Source organism: Bos indicus x Bos taurus, chromosome 16, assembly GCF_003369695.1.
Source record: "Bos indicus x Bos taurus breed Angus x Brahman F1 hybrid chromosome 16, Bos_hybrid_MaternalHap_v2.0, whole genome shotgun sequence".
NCBI classification, from domain to species: domain Eukaryota; kingdom Metazoa; phylum Chordata; class Mammalia; order Artiodactyla; family Bovidae; genus Bos; species Bos indicus x Bos taurus.
In genome coordinates, this window is record NC_040091.1 from 49,919,211 (window position 1) to 49,933,877 (window position 14,667).

At 60.4% G+C, this 14,667-nt stretch overlaps 2 protein-coding genes across 4 annotated transcripts in view; one reads left to right on the forward strand and one right to left on the reverse strand.

Moving 5' to 3' along the window:
* The first annotated feature begins 6,883 nt into the window (after positions 1-6,883).
* On the forward strand, positions 6,884-11,527 carry FAAP20 (FA core complex associated protein 20). Its single transcript, XM_027565157.1, has 5 exons — positions 6,884-6,994; positions 7,271-7,406; positions 7,496-7,818; positions 10,512-10,798; positions 10,927-11,527. Exons 1-4 carry the CDS (start codon positions 6,933-6,935, stop codon positions 10,582-10,584), a joined length of 594 nt encoding a protein of 197 aa, XP_027420958.1. The 5' UTR covers positions 6,884-6,932; the 3' UTR covers positions 10,585-10,798; positions 10,927-11,527.
* A 1,290-nt stretch (positions 11,528-12,817) lies between these two features.
* Positions 12,818-14,667, reverse strand: part of PRKCZ (protein kinase C zeta) — a 100,017-nt gene continuing 98,167 nt past the window's right edge. For all 3 annotated transcript variants that reach the window (XM_027565153.1, XM_027565156.1, XM_027565154.1), the window contains 2 exons: positions 13,755-13,870; positions 12,818-13,562 (listed from right to left, as the gene is read on the reverse strand). In XM_027565153.1, the coding sequence (XP_027420954.1) occupies positions 13,475-13,562; positions 13,755-13,870 (204 nt within the window). In that variant the 3' untranslated portion in view covers positions 12,818-13,474. The remainder of the gene's footprint in view (positions 13,563-13,754; positions 13,871-14,667) is intronic.

The following is a 14,667-nucleotide window of genomic DNA, read 5'->3' on the forward strand; positions in this document are numbered from 1 at the left end:
GGTCCAGGAGATTTGGGGCAGTCTTTATTAACCGAGGGGCAGGCCAGGTGTCCAGGCCTGGGGACACCAGAAGGACACTGGCCACACACACCAGCTGCAGGTCAGCAGACCCTGGCAGTTGGGGTGGCTGCATGTGGGCAGAGTCGGGTGGGTAATCCTCTCCCCAAGGGCCTCAGGGGGCCTCTCCCAGCTCAGGAACAGCCTGTGAGACAAACAGGCACCCAGGATGGAAGGAGTTGGCTTCACTGTCTGCCTGGTCCTGGCCTGGGTCTCCCAGAGAAGCTGCCCCTTGTCCCCCTGCAGTGCTTGGAGCACCTGTACCACCTTCACCCTCAAGGTGGCCACTCAGGGGCAACAAGTCAGCAAGGCCACCAGCCAGGCAGCAGCACAGGAGACATGGGCTCAAGTCCCTGCCCAGAGCTCAGGGCTCATCAGCACAGCTGATGATGGGGGCTGGCAGCCCCCCTGTCGGTGGGGCAGGCAGGGCACCTCCGACACAGGGTGGGTATGCCCAGAAGTGAGCCCTGAACTGGGCTGCCTGTGGGCCAGGTATTGGGGAAGCAGTTCGGGGAGGCCGCCCAGCTGCCAGTCCTGTCCAGTAGCTTCCACAGCTGTGGCCCTGATGCGGCCCCCAAGCCCTGCATCCCGGTGGTCCTGAGTCATCAGAGACCTGCCTCACTTCCCCTCCTGAGTGGGTGGACAGTCAAGGCCAGGCTGAGCCCAGAGGAGGACTGTGTGGGCTCAGCTGGCCCCAGAGAGGGGGACCCATGTGCACTGGGTCTACCAGGAAGGCTGGCCCAGCTGGGCCAAGCCCAAGTGGGGTGACCAGTGATGTGGTCGGGAGGGCTTGGCCACAGAGGGCCCCTGGTTGCTCCCGAGGGAGAGGAAGGATGTGGTCGGGGAGGAGGGGGCTGCACCCCTTCTCCAGAGCCTACTGAACCCCTGGTAGGCCCTCACCACCCCGACTGGGGGCCCAGTCATGTTTTACGGGGATACTGCTCTCTAGGCAGGTGGGCGCAGCAGCTCAGGGAGGTGGACAATGGCCCAACACAAGTGCCCTGCCCCTGCCTCCTGGCCCCCTCCCCCACCCTTCTTCTCAGCAGCCAGATGGGCCTGAAGGTGCCTTGGGGCTGAGCAGGGCCTGCTCTCCCCCTGGGCTTCTGCCCCAGCTGGGAACCCTCCCTCCCTCCTGCCAACATCCTACTCAGGCCCTGTGGAATGGCCGAGGGGGTGGAAGCCCCAGGAGGAGGAGGAGGAGGGGAGATGGAGGCCCTAGGAGCAGAGGACAGGGTGGTCTCAGTGGCCAAGGAGGCTTAGGCAGGAGGGCGGCTGCCTGGGTGGTACCTACTGGCCACCTGGCTTGACTCCAGCCACGTCCTGCTTGGCCCCACCTTGGGCTTCAGGCCGGAGTGAAGCAGGTTCAGAGAAGTGACTCACAGGGCCGCAGCCACGGCTCTCACTGGCTGAACAGTCCCCTGCAGACTGCAAAGGGGACACTCAGGACCCGGGCTTCCCTCTGGCCTGGGGGGTTGCCAGGACCCTAGGGGCCATGTGGCAGCTGAGGCTGGAGCAGCCCAGTACCCAGGGCAATGGAAGGTGGGACCTGGGGTCCTGCTTCCTGCCTCCTGGATGGTGAGGCCAAGGAGTCTCAGGTCAGAAAGCTGGCTTCGCCCCCCTCCTGCCCCCCACCTCCAGAACAGACACAGGCAGCCATGCCCTGACCAGCTGCTGCCCCAAACCTGGCAGTGGAAAGAGGAGACACAGGTCCTCTGCCAGGGCCTAGCATCTCTTGCAGAGTCTCAGGCTGTGACTCATGACCTGTGGTTGCTGCTGGGATCTCTGGTGGCTGAAGGCTGGGATCCCTGTGAGACTCAGAAGCAGGTAAAATAACTCCAGGTGCACAGCTGCAGCCCCCAACACACCCCTACCCGTTGGCCTGCCAGGGAGGCCAAACAACCGTCTGCTGACCCCTGACCTAGCCTCTGAGTCAATACGGGGAGGGGCTAAAGCCTTTGTGCCCTTGTGAAAAGAGGAGGGGGGTTGCTGGGGGAGGGGAAGGGAGGAGGACGAGTAGCGGGAGGAGGAGGAGCAGGGAGAGGACGCAGCTGAGCCCAGCAGCACCTCTGGGGGGGACGCCCAGCCCTGGCCAAGGACCGCCCTGCCCCTAGAGGCCCCCAGGGAGGGGCTCAAAGCTTTCGGTGTCAGGCCCCCTGCAGCGGGAGATCAGAGATGGCTCCACAGAAACGGGGGATGGGGGTGATGCAGTGGGGGCCTAGAAGGCCAGGCTGCGGCCAGCAGATCAGCTGTAAGCAGGTGAGAGGCCACTGCAGTGAGGAGCCGGTCCACCCCGGGGTCTCCATCTGGAGAGGCTGCCATCTCTGGGAGGCAGAGGGGGAGGGGAGAGGCAGGGGGAAGGAGAAGGAGGGGGAGAGGCGGGGCGGCGGCAGAGAGGAGGGGAGGGTCCTGCCCCACCCTGGATCCGCTGGACCCGGCCTTCTCCCCAGGACACTTGCAGAGCTGGCTCTCCTCAGGCCACATTCTCAGCCACAGGACAGCAGCTTCCCCGTCCTGGGGATGCTGACGGGACCCTGGGTGAGAGAGGACACCCTGCTGCCCCCTCCTCCTCCGCACTCAGGGTCTTCAAGCCGCATGTGGTGCTGACAACTTGGAGAGTCCCTGTGTCCAAGTCCAGTGGCTGCTGCACAAATGACCAACTGGGGGCCTCAGCAACGGTGTCCACCCTCACACTCTGGAGGCCAGAACTCCACACTCAGGGCATTGCTGGGGCCCCAACCCCCTAGAGGCACTGGAGAGGACCCTTCCTACCACCTCTGGCCTTCTGCAGCTCCGTGTTCCTGGATTTGTGGCTGCACGCCTCCGCCCGCTGCCTCCACTGCTGCCTGGCTGGCCTCTGTGTGGCTGTGTCCAGCCACGCATCTTCATGCAAGGACACCAGTAGTGCTGGACTCAGGGCCCACCCTGACCCAGCACGGCGCCGTCTTAACCCTATTCCAGCTGCAAAGACCCCATTTCCAGCAAAGTCACACTTTCACGTTCCCAGGGACACTGCTCGGCTGCCCAGTAGCCTCAAAGCTTGGTCTCTGCTGGACCGACATTCTCCACAGGAGCCAAGGTGGTGCCCCCGCCAGCTCCCACGCCCCCTCCTCTGGGCCCAGCACTCCTGAAGCTCGGGGACACTGTGGGAAGGACATGGCACCCTCGCCCCATGAGTCCCACTGTGGGGCAGGAAAACCCAGCCAGGCGATGGGTTTCGGGAGGGTCAGGAGGGCTTCTCTGCAGGCAGGCCCCAGAAAAGAGCCTGGGGGTCAGTAGGGGTGGAGATGTGGGGACAGAGATGGGGCCGGGGAGCACAGGGCAGCAGCAGAGGAGGGTGTTGGGGTGGGAGGGAGGGGACCTCAGGGAGGACGAGGTTCGCTATGCATGCTGGGAGAGGGTGGCTGTCCAGGCGAGAGGTGGTAGCCAGGGTGGACTCCTGGTCACAGGCCACCATCTCTCCCCCCGCCACCTACGACTTTCAGGCTTTTGAAGTGGGGGCTGGAGGTCCAGCTGGTCCTTGGCTTTAGCCTGCTGTCAGTGGTGGCTCCTGGCTACGGACACCCACTCCTCTGCAGCCGTGACGAGGGGTCCTGAGGAAGCCGTGGTGCCCTCGCTTCCACAAGGGTGAGTGGGCCCTGAGCACCCGCTCTGCTGCCCAGTGGATCCTGCGATGTTTCCCTGGCAACTGTTTCAACCCAGCCTGTTTGCCTGGAGCTCCGCATGCCCATGAACGCCACCACATGGCTCCAGGCCTGCTTGCCCCCTTGGCACCCACAGGCCAGCAGGTGTGGCTGCCTGGGAAAGCTGGGCTCCAGCTCTCAAGGCCAAGCTGGGCAGCACACGCACCAACAGGGCACCCACATGGAGTACAGGAGCCCAGTCCCCAGTTCCACTTGGCAATCAGAGGCTGCGCTGCTCCACGGGGCTGGTTATGCCCACCAGCCTCAGGCCCTATTCTGCCTGCCTGCGCCGTCTTGACCCCACTTGCCGGGTGCCCTGATGGCAGAACTGGCCCTCAAGCAATCAAAGGAGGGTATGGGGAAGCCAAGTGGGGCTCGGACCTCACCAGCCAGCTGGGGTCCAGCCGACAGATCTTACCCTGCCGGCTTGCCTCAGAGTTGGAGGGCTCGGCGTGGGTCAGTCAGTGGCAAGACCCACTCCATGGAGAGGAGGGCAGAGCACAGTCACCAGGCTCCGAGGATACCAGGAGCCTGGACACCTGTGGCTCCTGGTTGTCGGAAGGTGCTGGAGAGGTCTGGGCCCTGACCAGCTGGCAGCAGACGGCACCCTGATTCTGGGAGGGAAGGAAAGGGGAGAGGGGACTTGGTTCGCCATCACAGACGAAGCCAGAGCACCAGAGGGTGGCAGTCTCTCAGCTGGGCCTTGCCTGCGGCTGCAGGGTGGGGTTGTCACCCCCTCACCCCCACCCACTGGAGCCCTTTCTGCTTCATTGGAGGGGTGCCTCCTTCAGAACGCTGAAACATTCTCTGTAAACATGAATTTGGCTTGTAAAAATCTCATTTCCGTAGTGCAGCGTCAGTCCCAATCAGAAATTATTTCCCAGTAAAGCCCATGGCCCCTCACTGCAGCAGATGGCTCAGAAAACGGGAGCCTTTTAATCAAGTTCAACTTTTAAACTTCCTCCAGCACCCCCTCCTGGCACTCCATCTTGCTTATAGCGCCAGGACAGCTGGGACAAGGTAGTCTCCTTCCACCTCCAGAAGGTCCCCGCGCGGGCTGGGCAGGCGGCGGGCAGCTGTTGGGAGAGTGCCGGCCGAGGGGCTAGGACTCCTGCTGGGGCCAGCACCTGCTGTGTGCTTGGCACAGGGGTCACCCCGGCTCCATTCTTGGTGGAAGTGTCCCAGGCTGGAGGTCCTGGTGATGATGGGGGAGTTAATCCCCAGCAGCCGGATGAAATCAGAGAGGAGAAGACCCCGGAGACAGCCTCGACTTGTCACTCTGGCTCTGCCATCCCCACATGCAGGCCCTGAGGGCCTCCGTTCTGCCCCCACCAGCAGCCCAGGGTAGAGGAGACCCCTGGGGTGGTTAAGGCCATAGGAGAGTAGGTGCCCGCTCACCTCATGCTGAAGGCTGGACCCGGGCTCAGCCAGCCCCTGGCAGCCCCCGGGACCTGCACCTCCTTGGGGCACCTGCCCTCAGGCCTCCCTATTGTCCTGGGTCCACCTGAGACCTTCCTGGCTCCTGCCTCAAGCTACCCTTCCTGGGTCTGGGAGCTGGCGGTGTGAGGTCCTTAGAGGAAGTGGCCGGGATGCTGAAGACCCCAGGGCTCCTGTTGCGGGGATCAGTAACTCACAAAATGTCCCCACACAGCTTCTCAGCATGCCCTGAGATCTGGGCACAGGCTGGCTGTTTGGAGGCCTGGTAGGTCCTGCTTGCCTTGAGGAGGACTGGTGTTCCTCCTGAGAGTCTCCAGGCAGGCATGCAGATATGCAGTGACACTTCCAGGAACAGCTCTGAAGCAGTGGAGACTGAAGCCAGGGTGAGGGTAGGGGGACTGTGGCTGGGGACCACAGATGCGAGCCATTCGGGGGTCCTCAGTCAACCAGCCCCTGCAACATTCCAGGCCCGCCTGTGAGTCCTCTCACGTGGGCTTCTCTCACCTGGGAAAGTGGTAGGTCACCTCCTCTGGGGCCCTGAGACCACCCACTGTAGCAGCTCCCTTGTTTAGACATGCACAGGCTGTCTCCCAGGAACTGGCAGGCTCCAGGTGAGAGCTCTGTCTCATTCGCTCCCCCAAGCGTCTTCAGCCTCTAGACCAGTCCCTGGCCCAGGAGAGTCCACTCTGCCCTGGAGGTCTGTGTAGCAGCTGGATGGAGGTCACTTGGGTGGCCTCAACTTGGGGATTGGGGCGCCTGGGGGCTGGAGTGTGCCACATGGTGGGTGCCACAGACCCGAGTTGGAAGAGGCAGTCTGTGATGTGAAGAGGGGCAGAGGTGAGGAGGCTATGGGAGCTCCTGCAGAAGGGTGTGCAGAACAGAGTCCCCGAAGCTGTGGGGCTGGGGAGGAGCCAGGGAGAGCCCATGACCCCGGTGGCATCTGCCTGTGGCCTGGAGAGGAGCTGGCCGCCACCCAGTACCCCCGGCACCCCTCAGCCCTGGTGGGACCCCAGGGCACCGACTGCACCAGCAGAACGGACAAGGGTGGCTGGGCATCTGCTGCCACCAAGTGGCGGATTGCAAGGTCGCTGGCTCAGCGAGAGCGCCTGGGGCCCAGTGTGTCCAGGAAACTCCTCGCAGGACCTCCGAGCACCCGGGCCCTGGTCTTCTCACTTCGTCTCTTAATTAAGAAAACTAGGCTCCTCCCTCCTGTAAGGAAACGCGGACATCCTGAGAAGGATCTCCCAGGCTCAGTATTGTCCAGGCAGAGGAAGGGGGCAGAACCAGGACCAGCGGCGGGTGGGGACGTCAGGGCCCCCGGCCGCCTTCTCGCCCAGTTCCACCTCCTCGGAGGTCCCTGCAGACCCCAGGTCTGAGGGTTGAGGGCGGCACCTCCCAGCTCAGCTGGAAAATGGCTCCCTCAGGGCAAGGCAGCCTCGCGACCTCAGTCCTGCCTCCACGGGGGAGGGAGCAACTCTGGCCTCCGTCTCCCTCCCTCCGATACTGCCACAAGAGGGAGGTCATCCCACGGTCTGGGGGTCGAGTCCAGCGCCCAGATGGGAGTGCGATTTCGGGTCCACAGAGCTCTCCGCGCGGTGCTGGGGCATTGAGGAGGGGACCCTGGGCCCGCTCTTGTCTGGGCCGGGCTACCCAGGGCGGGCTCCTGGGGGTGTGTCTTGTTGTGGGCGGGGTCTGTGCCAGGGGCGGGGCCTGGCGCGCCGGCCGCTCATTTCCGCCGGACGTGGGGCGTCTGGGTGGATGGAGGCTATGCGGAGGTCGCGGCTGAGTCTGAGCCGCCGGAGGCCGCCCTTGGGGGTCCGGTGAGGTTGGGGCTGGGGGTAGCGGGAGGCGGGGGGCGGGAAGCGTCCTGGGTGGGGCCTAGTGTCCCCGGCCCAGCGGTAGCCGGGTGTCACGCCCCCACGTGCTCCCTGGAACCCGCCTCGATCCCGCCCCGCCAGCCCTCCTTCCGCCCCACTCCCTCCCCACTGCAGAGCTACACCCCCAGTCTCTCCCCGTTGAGTCCTCCTTCCTGTTCCCCGAGGGCCCCGCTCCCCGCTTCCCCTGTGCTGTGATTATGCCCACCCTCGCCGCCCCAGGCCTCGGAGCAATACCGCCGGGCCCCTCCCGGACGGCGGCGAGTGCGCGAAGCTGTGGACTGAGTTGCTGCGCACCGCGAGCGCAGACCTGAACGTGGACGGCGAGCTGCCGCCGCTACCCGCGTTCCCCGGCCAGGTGCGTGTGAAGTGGTCCCCGCGTGGCCCCGGGTCTCCAGCTGTGCCGGGGCGGGCAGGCGGGCGCGGTCCGACGACTCCTTTTTGCAGGAGCCCAGGCGCAGTCCTGAGCGTCCGCCCCCGGAAACATTCACCGTGGGAACCGAGACCTTCTTCTGGACGCCCTTCCCGGCGCCCCCGCCGGGGCGAGGCGGGAACTCGGGCGGCTCCGACCTTGTGCTCAGCGCGGTCCGGGGGCGCACGGGGTCCCCCCAGCAATATGCACCGCCCGAGCTCCGCGGAACCCCCAGCGCCGAGGAGCAGCCCTCGGAGGAGCAGCCCTCGGAGGAGCAGCCCTCCCAGCGACAGTCGTCAGTGGACGGTGCAATGACCTTGCAGAGCTGTCCCATGTGCCAAGTCGACTTCGCCCCCGGGTGAGTGGCCCCCTAGGCCTCCCTCTCCTCCACTGCCACCCCCGTGGCCCCTGCCCTGTTTGGAAACCACAGGCAGTTTCTGAAGGCTAGGGTACCTTAGCTCAACTCTGGCTTTTTAAAGTGAAATTTCATGCATAGAAAGTTGGCAAAGTGCAGAGGCGGTGCTGATCAGCCGGAGGGCACAGGGCTGGGGGTCTGAAAGTCCCCCTGCAGGTACACTGGCCTGAGACCCTGCTGACAGGCTGCAGCCTCCCAGACACACCCCCTGCAGTGTGAAGGCAGGGAGGCTCTGGCTTTATTGGGGTCCACACTGACACCCGCCGGTGAGACTGCCTCCAGGGCCAGTCTGGGCTGTGGGTCACAGAGCAGTTTTTTGTTATGGTCCCTCGGACAACCTTCCCCATGGGTGGACTGCCGGTTTTAAAAATGAAGACTCTGTTTCAGTGTCTAGAGATGCCTTTTTTTGTTTTAGAAATCTGACATATATGCATTTTTTAAAGTAAGGTAATGGAATTTGACTTTGCTAAGTCCCACCTGTCCAGCTTTTGAGCCATGTATCACATAGCTAAGGACACAGGCGTGGGGGTCAGGACAGCAGGAAGGAGCTTGGTCGGATGTAGGGGATAGATGGCAGGTTTTGGTAGCTGGTCTTACTCTGTGTGGCCTGTGGCCTGGAGACTGTGTTGAATTACATGCCTCGTCCCTGGTTTTTTGGAAACAAAACCAGCCCTAGGGGTGAAGGAAATGGCAGCTGATGACAAAAAGTTATCACAACAGTTACCAAAATGTGCAGCACAGACTGCAGAAAGGAGAAGAAACATGATCTGCATTCAGATATCCAGGCTCCTCCAATGGTGATGTTTCACAGGAACCAAGCCTTTGAGAGCTTGGACAGTTCACTGTGCAGGGAGTGAGGGCGAGGGGGTGGCTGTTCCCAGGAGGACCTGTGGTGAAGCCCCCCAGTAGGCACAGGTCTGCCGTGGCAGCAGGGCAGGTGTGGCGGCTTCGCTGAGATGCCTGTGCTCTGGAGAATTTGTAAAATGTCCTCAGACCCAGCATTTCACTGAACACACCTCTTACCCCATATTGAGGCTCTTGGATGGTTGCGGGCTGAAGACACCAGCTCCCTTGCCAGTCCTGAGGAAGCCGTGAACACTTTTGGAAATACTAAGTCCTCTTGATTCGTACCAGTTTAGAGAAACCCAGGGACAGAAATATCATCGGAAGCCCTGGAGGGAAATTCATTTTCTTGGCAGAAGATGCCTTTGAAGCTTTCTGACACTGTCAGGGCACCCCAACCCTGCCTCTCTGTTGTAGGAGCAGCTTTTGTTTTTGGATCGCTTGCTTTTCTAAACAGTCTAAGAAGGGAGTTCCTAAGACTTTGGAAGGATGTTGGAAAGAAAGTTCCAGTCTGAGCTCTTTGAGCAGTCAGCTAAGGCTTGGCAGAGTGCCTCAGCGTAGGTGTTGGTGTGGACGGTCCAGGTCTCCATGCGCCTGGAGTGCTTCTTATACGTTCTTCCCTTTGATTAAGGAGAGTGTACCCTGGCCAGGCCCCACCCCAAGGCTGCAGTGACTTGGGGACCCCCCTCCCTGGGGACAGGCCAGGGCACGAGGGAGCAGAAATGAGTCTTGTGTCTAGAAACACGTTTGCTTTCAGGATTCTGGGTAATGTTTATGACCAGAGGGGGAAGCCCTGCCACCCTCTGAGCAGCGGAGGGATGGGGGCTGGGGGATGGGAGGTGGCTGCTGGTCTGCAGGAGGCACGGACAGCCTGGGTGCTTTGGGCAACCTAGTGCTTACAGGTCACTCAGAACCGGTGGTTCTCCGAGCTTCCTGACACCAAGGGCTGTCACAATGGTGGATTCCACAGACTGCATGCGAACACCCCTCCAGGTCCCTGTACCACAAGCTCTGGGGTAGTCAGGAAGACTGGCTCCACCTGCCACTTGACAGGAAGATGAGTCCCTGCATTTGCACGAGACCCAGGTTGGCCCGTGGGGTCTCACTGGCCCCTAGGCCCCTTGTACTGCTGGGTGTCCTGGAAGGTCTGGGCCATCAGTCCACACAGCAGGCTTTGGGCTCGAGTGGGATCTGCCTCAGAGCTCTCGTTGAGGGGGTTCTGAGGAAACCCCAGACAATGCTCCCCACTGAGGGACAGCACAGGCAGCGCCCAGACCCTCATGGGCCATCCCCTCCCCAGCAGGGCCAAGTCTGGCCCGAGGTGCATGCCCACCCTCATAGTGACTGCTCTCTATGGTGAGGTGCCACCCTTTACTCCCTGTCTTTTCCCAGTGGTTGTCAGAGGAGGGAAGGGTCGCCCGGGGCACATGTGATAAGAGCTTCTGCCTGAGAAGGGGTGGGGAAGACCCCGCCCTCCATCTCAGGGCCCGATTCTGCTGAGCCCACCTACACCCTTCACCCGCAGGTGGGTTCTCGGGGTTTTTCAGACACAGGGTCCCGGCCCTCAGATGCAGGCGCTTGAGGAGTCTGGTGCCCTGGGGACCTTGGACCCAGGAACAGGGTCTGGAAAGGCCCTTTCTCATTGGGGGACCCCTGCCCCCTGTTCTGCCAGCTGAGGGGACCATCCTGGGTTTTTCTATTATCAGCTCCCAGGAGGGGTGTGAAAGTGAGAGACACATACTCTGGCTGGGCACCCTCCCCGCCCATGACCCTCCCCTCTCCTCTGCTCACAGGCTGGCGCAGCTGGACATCGACGGCCACCTGGCCCAGTGCCTGGCAGACAGCACGGATGACATAGAGTGGTGAGCAGCCTGGCCAGTGCCTCCCCCGCCCTGGCTGGGCCACCTCCTCTCTGCTTTGTCCCCAAAAGCTGCATATTAAAGCACGTCGGCGTGAAGCGCTCGTGTCCTATCACTTTGTGTTGATACCGAAACACTGAGTCCTTTTTCCTTTTCTGCTGATGCTGAGCGATGTGATGACTGAGGTGGACAGGGCCACCCAGCAGACGGACCAACCCCAGGTGGGTGACAGGGACAGTGTCACCAGCAGTGAGAGTATTTGAACTCAGGGTGGCTTGGGAATGGATGCTTTGCTGACTCCATGAACTTGACTCGGGCTTCATGACCATGTTTGAATTTGAATCCCCAGGTGAACCTGCTCCTGCAGCTGCAGGGAGGCAGAGCAGCCCCTGGAATTTGCAGAGAGGGATCAGGTCCGCCTGCTGACGTCCTGTGTGAGCTTTGTCTTGGAGGCCCTGTGCAGGGGGTCTTCTCTCCTGTGCCGTCAGTCCACAGGTTCTGGAAAAGCCTCATCTTCAGCTCAGCCATGGCTGCAAAAGTCTAAGGTTACCGTCCAGAAGTCAGTATTTTCAAGAAAGGCTTCAGGCAAGCCATGAAAAGACACGGAGGAAAACTCCGTGCACACGGTACAGTGAAAGGCTACAAGCTGAGCAATTCCAACTCTAGGCTGTTCTGGAAAAGGGAGAACGCATGGAGACAGCGAAAAGATCAGCGGTTATCAGGGATTAGTGGGGAGAGGGTATAAACAGGCAGAGCACAGAGGATTTTTAGGGCAGAAAAACACTTTATGACTTGACGTGTCAGTGCAGCCTCTCATTTGCAACAAGTGCACCCCCTGGGGATGTGAAGGCGAGGGCTGGGGAGAAGGGGTCTCTGTCTTCCTCCTCACCAGAAATGGAAGTGAGGGACCTAAAACTGCTCTGAAAAATAAAACTTGTTTTTAAAAAGCATCTTCAGAAGCCTTTGTTCCTGGAGACACCTACTTTTAATGAAAATGACGACAGCACGCGTTGTCATTAAAGTCTTTAATAACGTGCAAGACTTGAGCAGCTGTGGCCCTGGTGGGCATGCCCTCTGCAAAAGTAAGGCCAAGGCCACGGCCCACCACTCACTGTACAAAACCACAGAACGTGTCTCCTGCTTCACAGTCCTGAAGGCGCCCGTTTCCAAGAACCATATCAGAGGACATGCCATGTTGTGACTGGAACCGCTGGACCCACCTGGGCACATCCTTTGCCTTCTAAATTTATAAAAGCATGGGACCATGCACAAAATCACCCTGGCCAGGAGCCCAGGTTACACATAGGTCTGTACACCAGCAACCACACTGGCGACTAGGAGGCTGTATCTGGCACCACCGCAGCGTTGACATCAATGCCGTAAGTGTGAACAAATCTGCGGCCCCTGTACTGTCTGAGCAGAGGTGTCACTGTCCCTGAGGTGGCACGTGACCCCGTTTGTGGGCACACTGGGGTCTCCCCAGGTGACTGCATAGCCCTCCTATGATGTCACCACAGGGTCACCACACCCACCAGGCCCGGGCAGCCCTGACTCTGGCCCAGGGCCCTCACTTCCATTTTGGGGGGTGGGGGTGGGGAGGTGCAAGTCTCCACGTTCTAGAGGTGCTGGCCTGCCACTGGGGCCTGGCTGGGATGCCCAGGGAGTCTGGGGGCACCAGGGGAGGCTGGTGTGTCTGCGCAGGGTCAGGCCAAGCCAGCAGCTTCTTTATTTTCAACTGCTGTTATCTGCTCCAGGCCGCTGCCACACTGAGAGAAGCGAGGCCCAAGGGTGCATGGCGATGTGGGACCCACACCCACAAGGGACATCCAGGGACCAGTGTCCTGAGGGTGCACAAGGCCCTCCTCCCCACTCTGCCTGGCCTGAGCCACACTTGACAATATCAGGGACTTAAAAAACCCACATGATTTACCTCTTTCTAGAAAACCTTGGGTTCAGCCTTTTACCTAAGAAGGAGGGTGGCCTGGTGGCCCCACCGTGCCCCCTGCAGGTCATGGGAAGGAGGAGGTGAGCCCTGCCGGGAGGTGCATCCTTCTAAATATTTTAAATCTTATTCCTTTAAGGCTAGGGCCCATCATACACATACCCTTTTAATATGTCTAATTCTGAGCATTATTACTCCTGATAAAAATACTCTCCAAAAATCTGATACATAACACAAGACATAATGTAGGCACTGCTTAGTGTTTCCAGAAATATATTTTGTGCAGATTTCTTTTTCAACTTTGTGGGTTTTTTTTTTTTTTTTTGGTTTGCGGGTGCTTTGGTGAGCCTTGTTTTAGAACCTCTATGACCCAATTTTCCTGGTCAGTCTAAGGCCCGGGTTGGGACCGATGGAGCCCACCTGGTGAAGGTGTAACCTGGGCGTCAGACCACAGGAACTGCTGACATGCTCGGTATGAAAATACTTGTTAAATATTAACAACAGGAACTTACCAGGATTTAGAAAATGTTCCGAATTTGTATAAACTCCACTGCGCAGGCACTTACACTCCGGCCATGCCTCCTCCGCGTGGGCCGCGCCTGCGACTCTGGGCGGGTGCCCCCCGCGGAAAAAAGGCATCAGAGGGAAGCGCCAGCATCAGAGGGACACTTTATTCCTCGGGACATTACAGGCCAACTCCAGGTGGAGCAGGTCAGTTCTGCTTCTGTGGAAAGTGTGCACCTTCGAAGTTGGGGGCAGTTTCTCCCTCGGACACGGTCACGTGGCCCCTGCGGCGCAGGCGCGAGAAGCAAGTTCCTCTGGGCCTGAGGCCCATGGGCCGCACGGGGAGGCTGTTCTGCCCTGGGCACCGGCCCACGCCCGGCCCCGCATGCATGCGCAGGGGTCAGGGCCAGGGCCAGGGCCGTCCACGCGTCCACAACGAGAGCGCGGCGCCTCATACGGACTCCTCAGTGGACAGCAGCAGTGGGTTGATGTACTCGAACCCTTCAAACTCCGACTGGTCGATCCTCTTGATTACGTCCCTGTGGCGCAGGACAGAGGAGGCTTGGTGGGCGTGTTCGAGACCTGGCCCTGTCTCGCCCCGCAGCTAAGGACGCCCCACCCCTGCATGGGACTCCTCCCCAACAAAGTTCAGGACGCCCTGCCTCCACCTGGGATACTTCCTCCCCGCCCCTGCAGCTCGACACCCTGCCCCACCGTGGTGCAGGCCTTACTCGTCGTCAGGGGTCAGCTGCACCGGCTCGCTGGTGAACTGCGTATCGAAGTTGTCCAGGCCATAGTCGTCTGTGATCTGCGGCTGGAAGGGCGGGAGGGCCTGCTTCTTCCCCAGCTGCAGGAAGATATACGGTCAGAGCCACTTGCGCCGTCTTGGCGCTTTGCAAACTCAAACCACAGAATCAAACAGAAGAAAGGGTGCTTAAGTATATACGGCTCGTTTGATGGCCATTTGTTTTTCTCTAAAGTGTAGCAGAAATTTCTGCCAAAGTCAGAAAAACTCTACTTGAGCTGAAAAGTGCTGGCAGCACAGACCATGAGAGACATACCCCATGCCATCGAGGGCCTGCAACCCCACTCCTTAAACCAAAGGAGGCTGGTTTAGGGAGTTTTAATCTTGGAACCCCGGTGGTAAGAGAGCTGGGGCTTGGTAGGGATACCTATGTTCCACTGGGACCCCTCCTCCCGAGAAGCCTTAAACGGCCATTTCTAGTATTCTAGACTAGTATTCCTAATCCCAAAGGGATGCACGTCTCATCTTGGGGGTTGAGACATAGTGGTGTCTGGAGAGGGTAGAGTCACGTGGAGGAGGTAGAGCAACTCAAGAGTGGTTCCAATCACCGAGGGGGGCGGGCATGGGCCCCCAGGTTCATATACTCTTTACCTCTTCTCCCCTCCCTCCACCAAGTGTGTGCTGCACACAGGTGCTGGGCCAGGCCTGCTCCTCAGACCTCAGATAGAGCCACACTGAGGCATGGAGATCCCTGCCCGGAGGGACCGTCCCAGTCAGAAGGGAAGCTGGAGCCAGAGGACAGGCAGGAGCCAGTCCTCCAGTTGGACCACTGTACTCTCACAGCCGGGACAGCTTGATTCAGGGGGTGGATGACCCCGGCCTTTCAGGACTGGCTGCTG

What these genes read in the sequence shown, in the direction of transcription:
- FAAP20 (XM_027565157.1), top strand. Translation starts at nt 6,933, where the DNA reads ATGGAGGCTATGCGGAGGTCGCGGCTGAGTCTGAGCCGCCGGAGGCCG. An exon ending in TACCCGCGTTCCCCGGCCAG is followed by an intron (nt 7,407 to 7,495) that starts GTGCGTGTGAAG and finishes TCCTTTTTGCAG; the next exon opens with GAGCCCAGGCGCAGTCCTGA. An exon ending in CAAGTCGACTTCGCCCCCGG is followed by an intron (nt 7,819 to 10,511) that starts GTGAGTGGCCCC and finishes CTCTGCTCACAG; the next exon opens with GCTGGCGCAGCTGGACATCG.